The sequence below is a fragment of the Cydia pomonella genome, chromosome 13 (assembly GCF_033807575.1).
Source record: "Cydia pomonella isolate Wapato2018A chromosome 13, ilCydPomo1, whole genome shotgun sequence".
NCBI lineage: Eukaryota > Metazoa > Arthropoda > Insecta > Lepidoptera > Tortricidae > Cydia > Cydia pomonella.
In genome coordinates, this window is record NC_084715.1 from 5,811,088 (window position 1) to 5,823,019 (window position 11,932).

The window sequence follows — 11,932 nt, forward strand, 5'->3', positions numbered from 1 at the left end:
GACATCAGCTGAAACAGCAGACACGCAAGAGACGGGGATTTGTCAACGGTGTCGGGAACCTGGCGAATACTTTATTCGGAGTCTTAGATGACAGATTCGCTCAACAATATCAAAAAGATATAAGTCTTATCAGAACAAACGAAAAACACCTCGTCACAATGTGGAAAAATCAAACATCAGTCGTAGAAGCCGAATATAACATGCTCCTGAGAACGAAAGATGCGATACAAAAGCAACACAAATTAATACACCAACATTTACTTTCTTTAGAAAACCACACCACTGCAATAGAGAAAGAAATTACAGCCGCAGAGAGCATATCTCAATTTACAGTCGTGGCCATGGCTGCAAATAATTTATTAAACCACCTTAAAACAATTCAAGACATGTTATTAGAGACCATAACTAACATTTACAATGATAAAATGAACATACATATTATTAGCCCCGAGCAACTACAAAAAGAATTAAACATTATATCCGGTCAGCTTCTAAGCGACCTTACCCTACCAATCGACAATACACAAACAAACCTTCAAAAAATCTACCAAGTATTAAAAGTTAAAGCAAGAATGACTGACCAATATATGATATTTGAGATTCGCATTCCATTAATAACTCGTGATCGTTACGATCTTTATGACATTATTCCGGTCCCGCATAGCTCAGACAGAAATATGATATCCATTATCCCCATAGAAAAATACGTAGCAATGAACCTTCAAAAAGACATATACATGCCATTACAGGAAAAAGATCTCGAAGTTTGTATCATACGAGACACGTTTACCTATATGTGCCCGCTAAAGGTCCCTATATACAAAATGAACACCGACCAGGATTTGTGTATAAAGGACGAAAAGGAGAATTTAAAATGCAAAACAAGCATAGCCGCGTGCCAGAACAAGTGGATTAGTTTAACCAAGCCAAATTATTACTTATATTTTTGTTGCGATCGGTGTCAGTTTCGAACAATATGCACAGATCGAGTTACAGCACAAACATTGACACGCGCTAACATTATTTATATCGAAGAGAATTGCATTGTAAAAACAGATAACTTTGCAATTCACACGCATATGAATATGCAAAGTAAAGCAGATTTAAAATACAACATACCTACACCGGAAATCGACCCAATAAACCACATATTAAACATTACAGTCGAAAAATTCGAAAACAACAGCTTGAACTTTATGGAAAGAAACGAAGATAAAAACATACAAGAAAAAATAAAAGCGCTAAAAGAAAGTCAACTACCTGACGAAAACAACTATTCTATACATGATGTACACCACTACACTGCCATATACTGCCTTTGGATCACAATGGTCATCATGGCAATTATAATAATTTGGCGGAAAAAACGGTGCCAACGGAGGCTTCTAAGAGCTCCGCCAAACCCAACAAATCCAGAGGAACCAGCAGCATCGGATAACATTTTCGAGAGACGCCGACCGAATCAGCCGCCGCCGCCGCCGCCCCGAGCGAGCGCGAGCGCGAGTGCAGCCTCCACGCCGTGCAGTGCACGTCGCACCAGCACCGGTGACACAACCTTTAGGGATGATAAGTGTAGTGTTAGTGCGCGAAATCGCGCGAAAAGTGTCAGTGAAGGAGAAATAAATAGTGCGCGAGTGCTAACATGTCATACACGCGAGATGAGTGGAACGAAACATATGGACAGGGGAAGCTCCCCAATTTTAAGAAACATATCATTTAATGAATAACATTCTAGTTTTAAAACGATTGTACAATCACCTTGTATCATTATTTTAACATTCTCATCTCATCTTATCGTTTGCCCCCCGCAAGATGTTCGGTGCATTGCACCTTCAACACGTTTATAGCCTCGTGCGGCGCGTGCATGCGCTGTCAGCAAAACACGCGTAAAGCAACAATTTACTTTAACCCATTTTTAGTGTACCTTTAGGTTCCATCGCGGCCGGGGGCATTCATTTAACATTCATAACATTAACATTCATATAATAACAATTAATAAACATTTTCGCTACTTTCTTTCTGACTTTTAACACTCAACGCGAACCCGAACCCGCACATGGTTGAATCGAGAATGTTGATTTGTTTTAAATTGTATATTTTAAATCCATCTATGCCTTCTTTTAATTATGGCTTCCATCAAACTTTTTATGATTTTGCCAATATCAAGTGAGTTGATTAGATTTTGCAAACTGTTATCCCAAATCGACCAGAATGGTCACTTTTGTTTCATCACAACAACAAACATTGATTTATCCACCTTCTCATTTTCAGGGCCGAAGAAGCAGTGTCCCGTTGCCAGAACTCACCGTCAGCAGACATACGGCCGCCTTCAAGGGAGCATTCGCTGCTACTGTGCTGCTTTAGGGACCTGTGTAACCATGAGGACAGCCCGCTGGCTCGGGCCAGACTCAATCTGACCCATGACTCAGGTAAATATCGTCAAGAACATTGCCTCTTTATCACGAGTTCCCTAAATTTTGAGGATCGCTATGTAGGCTTCTGTCCCTTGCCAAGTGTACAACTATGGATTCGCGCAGGTACAGTAATTTAGGCATACTATCTAGCGGTAGCGTTCACGTTACACAGGTCTAACTACATTGGTCTCGTACATTGTCTAATAACAGCGTCATATAGCCAGTATCCACATCCATAACTATAAATATAGTTGCAATCGATGAGGAATCGCTAATGTAACGAAATATTTATTTTGGCTGAAGAAAGGTTGGTGTTGCTTTTTGCCCTGATATTTCTATAGTGTCAGGAAACAAAATATGTTTTACAGTTCCACTACATAAGCTATATACTATAGAGACTATAAGAGTTCAATTCATGTATTACCCGAGAACATGACCGTGATCGAGAGATCACATTACAAATCTTTATTGCGGAATTCTGGGTCCTCAGAAATCCAAAAATCTGTTGTTTATGCTCATAATCCTGTGACCAATGAGATTTTATCTCTCCCGTATAACAAATGACGTAACCCGACAATTGACTCAGACATCACTTCATCAGTTTACATAAGACACAACACAACAATATCTTTGTTCTTGGAAACTGGAACTTCTCCGATATATTGGAACCGCGAATTGTTTTCGTTCAGATTCTATAGATAACTGTATAGGTACATCCTTTGTCATAATATTTTGGTTGAATAGCTTGTGATGGGGTAAAGTAATAGCTAAATGCTTGTTCCATGCGATCATTAAAGTCTTAACTCTTATGTAATCTCATTAGGATTTTGGAAGATTTATAGTATTCAGTTAGTTGGGTAATTTGTTATTCGGATAAAACTATGAGCCAAAGACAGATTGTTATTTGTAATATTTAGTCAAAAAAGAGATTTCAACTTCGCCACTTTTATCAGCTCTCGTCATTCACAATATCAAAATCCTAAAAAAAATTAGGATTTTTTAATGATAGTCAATCATAATTTCAAGACTTGGCCTTTTTATGACTTGAAGTAGTCCGCAGTTGTTGACCACATGAATAATATCAATAAATGAATATCAAGCGGCGCGCCTCGGCACACAAGGCACCATTGAAACCCGGCTTCCTATAATTACGCCTGCGTACACGCATGCTAGCATAATTGCCCCTTGCTCTATTCACTAAACATTTTGTACTCGATTTTAGTGTCTAGTAGTAGTAATTTCAGACGAAGTGTAATTCTTATTGCGTTTTGTTCCGTTCTTGTTTCTTCTATTCCGCCTTTCTTTATTGTTTTTTTTTGTTACTTATGGCGCCTTATAGTAAAATAATCACATATCAATTGAAGCAAACCAGATAAACTTAAAATATGTAATTACTTACATTAAACATTACAGGTAAACATATAAGGAAAATGTCCTAGTTCTTGGCAAATATCGTATAGATCGATGATACCCTGCACCACCTCTATTTATTTACAAAGTCTTAAGTTTATTAAAGATTACTTGTACTGGGATAGTGACGGCAATTTGGATGTCTACCTTAGGTACAGAATGCATTTTAAGAGGGGGAATTGAAATTGTAGCTATCGGGTTACATCTCCTCTCTGTGCATCGCAGGTCAGACTATGCTGGTTAGAATGTGGCTATGCGCTCAGCGAGTGTAATTAATATTAGCGTATGCGGGGCGGTATCATGGAATTAGAGGGTGGATGTTTTAGTAATTTCATAGTCAGCTGGCCGCGTTATTGTTCAACAATGTAGTCGTACGGACACATGTCTTGAACAAAATGTAGAGAACATTGCAGCAGCATATCCAATTATACATAATAGGTTAACTGTGGATATGTTCACTCTTTATTAATATATGGCGTTCCGCTCTGGGGTAATTTGTAGTATACATTTTCCTTTTTCGTAAACGTTTATCGTACCTGTAGCGGCGCGACAGTGTCTTGTCCGCGAGATAGACTAGATACCCTTCCTTCTCTAAAACGCGGGTAGTCTATCTCGCGCGCGAGGTACTGTCGCTTCTGTGCTTTTGGCTTTATTGGTCATTTTGAGTTTGTTACAAAGTGACATGAGCCTAAACTTTTTTTTTTCAACAAAGCCTTGCTATTTATTTATATGAACCGTACGTTTTATGAAATATCGCAATCAAACTATGTAGGTAAAGATAAACATTGCTACTTAAAGTAGATCAATTAAATTTTTCAATTTAAAATGTTTGCAAATTATCTGCCGATCGTAATTATTGATTCTGAGGCAATTATAATTGATCTGTAATGACAGAACGATCAGTCCGAAGTCGTGTTTTTGTGTTCGGTGTAATTATTATAATTGCGACATCGAATCCAAAATATGGGATAATTCGATGCATCCTTGCATGTTAGGGAGCGACTGGGTTTCCGTATTATGTTACCTACACAGCAAATCCAACTTTCCAACACTTTACCCATGAAATACTTTCACATTATACCTTCAAGTATGGCAGCAGCTATGTCTTGTTTCCCTTTTCCATGTTTGACCCAGGAGAAGATTCTACCGTACAAGCCACTCATAATTTTTCATGATCTATCCGATATAATGTTGGTATTATGTGTCATTATTGTTCTCGCAACTTCTGCTATGTATACATAAGAAACACAGTAGCGGTAGTATAGGGCACTGCACATAAAACAGTAGCATGGATGGGCCTATAACAAGAATCGTTATCACCCGGCAAAATGTGAAGCAAAATATACCACATCCTTACTTGTCGATAAGGCAATACAGGCATAAATTAACAATCGAAAATCGACCTTATAGACAATCGATAAAGCACCTTTCGTTCGTAACGGTAACAATATGCTTGCAACTGTTTTCGAAGAAACCGCATCCTATAGACGAATTTAAAAGTAAGCGAATTGTCGTATCTCGTATCTTAGCAGCGTTCTACTTGGAACTGACGAGCTAACGCCGATGAAAAATGAAATCTAAAGCTTTACGTACAAAGTTGATTTTAAAATGGTTAGCAAAGAATTTTAGATCGATCGGATAAGTGTAGACAATTGCATTCTTTATGACAATTGATACGTTCATTGTTCGATACGAACGATAGGTAATTAAAGATGTTCTTTCGTGGTCCACTTTCTATCTGATCATGAGTGCTACTTACGTTAGGTTTTAAGTATGATTCAATTATTTTGAGTCGTATTGTAAAGATTGTTTTTCGAACAATTGCGCAAAGAATTAATAGCAGGAAATTGTCGATAACACAAGTGACTATAAATTTTATCGCCGATACTATGAAGTTTTAAACACCAACGTCACCTCACCTCCCCGTCAGTATCCTTACCTAACAAGTTTTCGTTTTTTTGACAGACATACGACATATCCCGCATTTCCGCGTACCATACAGTACATCCATCAACTTCACCCTGTAAATTGTGCATTTAATTAAACACTAATGAAGTCATAACACTCATTAGAAACAGTAGCGCATCATACCATATTAGATCGAGATCAATTATTATCTATCCATATTAGATCAATAATCCGGTCCACGGTATAAAACATGAAACAACGTTCCGCTAGTAACTACCCGGTTTGGACCTGGTTTTCAAACAAATATTTATAGGCAATTAGTCTTAGATAAGGAAGTTACAATAGTAATATGCTTAGGTATACAAGTTTTGCAGTAGGTATACAGTAGATCAGAAGCAATACTTAGTATTACCCTTCCAAAATTCCATTCCATGGCAGATACGTAGATAGACGATTTTTAACGAAATGTCTCATCTGATACTATAACAGTAGACTATACGTGTCGTAATTTGGTTTAGGCGTAGTTATGGTAGCTATTACACATATTTGGTAGGTAGAAAGTACACAGGAGGTCTGCTGTATGAAATTGATATTTGACAATTTTAAGAAAAGAACTTTCCGTTGTTCCTTGACGCATTGTGCGATTTCTTTCAGCTCTGCGGTGTACGTTTACGTTTTGTCAATAATAACCGGGATTTATAGGCCCGTGAAATCCAAGGAGATACAAATAATTATTATTTATTTCGAACATCAGTCCATAGCTTAGCTATTACAACATTTACAATACCTTAAATTAAACTAAAACTAATACTTAAATAACTAATTTAGCCGTTCTATCTATTGTCCATGTGCATCGCGTTCCACTTTTTGACTATTGGATAATCCAAACTGTCAACAACAGACAGATTTTATATTGCGAAAACTTTGAGATGACCCCAACATCCTAACGCCGGCAAAATAAGTATTTACCGATCACTCACGATGGTCACTCACGTCCTGGTAAACTCATTTTTAAAGGAGTCGACAGACACTATTGTTTCAAAAATTAATAGGTATTTCTGTCCACTTATAAAACGCATTAGATGTTGCATTTGCTAACTGAAGCGATAATCGCACGTGCTCATTTGCGATTGCAAAGCGCTTTGTAAATCGCTTTGATCGTCCCCTATTATTCATTATCCCTTTTGTTCGTTATCGCTGAACACCGGACTCGTGCGCAAGTGCGCAATAATCGCTCTTTATGGCGCAAGTGTTTGGTGTAGGGTAAAATACACATTGATTGGTATTCAAAATACCTAACCAATCTTTTTCAGTAGATACCTACAAGATTTTCTCTAGTAATGCTTTAAAATAATTAGAGTCTATATTTATGTTAATTAGCGAACCGACGTCACATCGTCTTTAAAAAAACTCGAGAATTTTATAGGTTATGATTTAACCTAACAAAGAGTAGACTTTAGTATTTTTCGTTTAGAAATTCTTATTGTCTCATATACATTTACCCTGTATATCTGTGTGTGTGTGTAGCAGTGTAGCATAAGTTAAGAACATAGTCCTTATTGTTGGTTATTGCATAACATTATGATATAATATAGGTATGGAAAGCTTGAATTAGACTTGTTGAAATTATCCCTGACTAATTAAGAATGTATCAATTAACCGAATCTGTCTTTCATTCCAGAAGGCAACACAATAGCCAGCGACTGCGGCGCCAGCTACAACAGCGAAGTGTGGTTCAAAGCGGCCACCATAGCAGTACCAGTGTGTGGCGCCATCATTCTGTTCCTGCTGGTGGCGGTGGCCGTGCGGTTACTCAAGGCGGATGCCTTGCTACATGCGGATAGGAAGCTCAGGTACCTATAAATCTAGTTCTGAAGACAAAACAATAGTCAGTGACTGCGGCGCCAGCTACACAAGCGAAGTGTGGTTCAGTTTGTTACGCCATCATCTTGTTCCTGCTGGGGGAATTGGCCGTGCGTTTGCTGAAGGCGGATGCCTTCTTACATGCGGGTAGGAAACTCAGGTACCTATAAATCGACGAAATTCGATCTCAGCGATGAATATTTTATTGAAGGGCACGGTACGCTAGCACGCAACCTTCCGCTTCAATTGTTTAATAAACCTTGCAGGAGCGCTAATCGTCAATTAAATAAGAACATTTAAATTCGCGTCAGCTTCATGCATTCTGTTATTTCTAGATTAACTAAGAAAGCTAGTAATGTTCAGAAATGTTTGGTTACCTTATCCGTAAACACTTACCGATCATAGTTTAGAATCATGAAGTAAGTATCTTGGAATAAAATAGTAACCTTTGCCTGCGACTTTTTCTTCGTAAAAGTAACTAAATTTAACAAGAAGTCATGTTTTATGTAGCCGGCATTCGCCCACTGCTGAATGCCCATTATAATCTCTTTATTACGCCCCTCTCCTCTCTTGAAGCAATCGAATTGTCATATTTCCGGTATATGTAAAGTAACATTGCATTATCACCTTTCAGAGGCGGCTACTCGTGCCCGCTGGCGCAGCCCTCGGAGGACGTGAAGAAGGTGTGGGTGGGCGCGGGCGCGGGCGGGGGCGCGCCGCTGCTGCTGGCGCCGGGCGGGGGCCGCCTCGTGGCCGTGGAGCGCGCCATGCTGCGGGACGGCCCCGCCGCGCCCCTCTGTGATATACAGCGGTAGGCTGCCGATGTCCGTACACCTGTCCTTAGGAACGAGACCGTACGCACTAAAGGGCTCTTCTAACTTTTTGCGCTGAGTGCCATGGCCAGGTCTCCGCTTTTGCGGGCCGTATTGTACGCAATTTTGCGGGGCGGACTGATAAGTTCGCGAGTTGTAGTTTGGAGAACCCTCCACTGAACTGGCTATCGGGGCATATTAGTGTCTCGCACCCTTATTAAGCTGTTGTTTATGTCTTAGATACTTACTGATATTTCGATTGGCTGATTTACACCCTAATCTTGTTTTGTACCAGTTTTGCACTAAAATGTCAGATCGGTTGGACAAATTTAAATAATCGAATTGTGTAATTTTCCATAAAAACTTTTCTTTAGTGTGCAATGTGCATAAATAATCGAACTGTCATATTTTCGGGATATCAAAACCGTAAAAATGTGTGAGCTTTACGACCCCGGCTGCCACTATGGTTGACTACGAGTGTATGTTGCCCAGCCAGGTTGTTTAAAAAAAAAGCAACGGTAGGAGTGGTTCCTTTTATAAATTGCAAGTGCTTACAAGGTCATAAAGGTCATAATCTGAAGTGTCGGATTTATGGAATAAGAGGAGCCCATCTCTGGGTCGCGCTGTTGTATTGGATTATGGTCTGAGTGGATGTGGAAATGTTTATCTTAAATACTTCGTTTTTCTTTAATCAGCCAATGTAAATAACTGTTTCGATGCTTAGTCCACTGCTTTTCCTAATATTTTTTTATATTAAAAGTAAAATGGAAAAATGTGCACCTCCGGCAAGACTCGAACTTGCGACTATTGGAACACCGGTACAATCGCTATCGCTACTTCCAATGCTCGCAAGTTCGAGTCTTGCCGGAGGTGTACAATTTTCCATTTTTCCTTTAATATAAATATTCGTAGTATCGCTCATAGACTCTTCTACTTGATAAAAAAAAATGTTTTACTAATATTGTCTCGCCAACATAAGAGCAATGGCGACTACAGCGTTTAAATCCCTTTCGGTACACGGAGAAGCATGTGTTCTGATTTAAAGATGAATAAAATTGCAAAGGGCATTTGGTACCTGTAAGACACATTGACTAATTTACAAGCACCTGTATATCTTAATATTCATATCAAATCATCTTCAAATCTAGGGTTGCAGGAACGATTTCCTATCCACACAAATTGATCTCAAAAAAATGTATACACTTCTCTTGTCAGTGACAGCGTGGCCCGATGACATACCAAAACAATTGTGTATATATCTTGTATCGTTTATATATGCGCTTTGTGTTCCTTTAATATAGTGTATATGTACCCTTTTTAGGTTTAATTGAACCATCCAGGCCTGTTAGTCACTGATTCTTAGATTTTTACTTATTTATTTGGATTATAATTTCTTGGTACATTTCCATAAGTTGTTTTATCTATTTTAAGGCTTGATAATGTAGTTTAGATACTGTTTTCTTTAATTTATTAATACTTTAGTAAATTTTAAAATACGAGTACCTATATTATCTTCTTCCTCGCGTTGTGGCATTTTGCCATTTTAAAATATATTATAATTTTATTTAAAAAAAATAAGTATGCCCCATTTATACGATATTTAGGTAAAGTGTAGTTTAATAGAAATGGCAAACCAATTTACTTTCATTTCTTCGTAATATCACACTTTTTGTGGACAATCATGATTTTATCTACATATTATATACTTAAATCTTTTATTTATATCAATCAATAGTCAAAGTTAATGTTAATTATTAATATTACAATGAAAACAACCATCGTAAAACTTTAAGGTTATACGTTATTCTAATAAAATCTGTCATATTTGTTTCGATTATTTGCCATTTCTAACTTCTAACTCCGCTTTACTTACTATTCTTACGTCAAAGTAAATGTTGAAATCTTATCTTTCTTATGTACTGACTGGCCAGATGGTTCTTATGTATTATCGACTGACTTTCCTTAAGATATATGTAAAGCGTGAAGTATGTATTCGGTTATCGATAATAGACAATCTACATGTTCAATGCAATTCAATTTCTGGTTTGATTTTCGGAAATATTTTAATAACTTCTAACAGAGAGTCTGGAGTTGCAGGAGTACATAGGCTACGGAGACTGCTTACCATCAGGCGGGCCGTATGCTTGTTTGCCATCGACGTAGTATAAAAAAAAGGTAAATATACCTGTATATGTCATATATTTTGCTTTAAGATCTATATACAAATGAAAATTGATCTTATTGACATCATTTAAATTCAAGGAATATTGTTCAAACCAATTTTTTAGTTTTATTTAAATATTTCCGTAAATTGATTTATATTCTTATCTAGTTTTTCCCATATATATAGTCGAAAAAATATTCTTAGACCTACATTGTATACATACTTTTGCATGCATTTCCTTTCCCATGTACATGACTGTATTGTATAATGTGTAAATATAGTATATGTTAAGTTGTTACCTGTTACCTATATTATAATCACAATGAATTATGTAAGGTGTTTCTGAGAGTTAAATCCATTTGGAGTTTGCTAGTCTTTATTTATCTGATTTTTGCATTGATATGCGATTTTATACTATAAATTAACTCCCGATGGATTTTGCTTGTGGTCGAATAAATGCAATACCTTTTAGGTTTAAAAGCACACATTATTTAAGTCCAGTGTGAATTTAAATTTATATTTTTAAGAATTATTGTGCATATTTAATTGTAAATAAAATTGATGTTTGTGATTTTTTTAAGGATTATTTTAACACATGACACAATTATAAAAATAATATAACACTCTTGCCACATTGGCGACGGTCAATACAGTGACATTTAAAAAAAAAAATTGTTCCAAACCGAAGGGTAAAAAAAATATTGGCTTGTATAGATAAAAAATGTATGACATTCAAACAGGAAACTGTTAAATAAATAAAATAACTATTAAAATCAAATTTGTTTTTTTGCGGGTTAAATTGTAATTATAGTCTGTCAAACCATTTCCGTCATTAGAAAAAAAGCGGCAAATATAAAAAATAGGAATTTAAAAAAGGAGATATTCTATTGAAAAAGTTGTTAGACTGGCTTTAGTACAGTCAAGGTATTAAATATCGACACGGACAAAGTGCCAAAAATATGTATACACGACCTTAATGCCTATAATTTAAGGCAGTGTATACATATATTTAGCACTATCCGTGTGTATATTTAATACCTTGTCTGTACATATGTGTGTATTATTCGGTTGTAATAACAGAGTGACCTATTTCGATGTTAATCCATTTTCAACCGTATTCATATCAGTTTAAGGTTACGTTTTGTCCGAATATTGTTGAGTTAGGTCCATTTAAACGTGTGATATTTCTTCGACCATACACAGAATAATACCAGATGCTTCCCAAGGTGCCTTACTGTAACTGTAGTCATACATTATGTAGGTGCAATTATAATACTCCGTAAGCCTACGATCTTATGTAAATATAATAATTATAATGAATTGTGTAAAGTTAATAAAAAAGAAATTATTTTATTACTGGA

At 36.8% G+C, this 11,932-nt stretch overlaps 1 protein-coding gene across 1 annotated transcript in view; it reads left to right on the forward strand.

The window, feature by feature from the left end:
• The window catches only part of LOC133524030 (BMP and activin membrane-bound inhibitor homolog), a 111,121-nt gene extending 99,189 nt beyond the window's left edge, over positions 1-11,932 (forward strand). Inside the window, exons 3-5 of the mRNA XM_061859804.1 lie at positions 2,272-2,429; positions 7,414-7,585; positions 8,230-11,932. Of these exons, the coding sequence (XP_061715788.1) occupies positions 2,272-2,429; positions 7,414-7,585; positions 8,230-8,410 (511 nt within the window). The 3' untranslated portion in view covers positions 8,411-11,932. The remainder of the gene's footprint in view (positions 1-2,271; positions 2,430-7,413; positions 7,586-8,229) is intronic.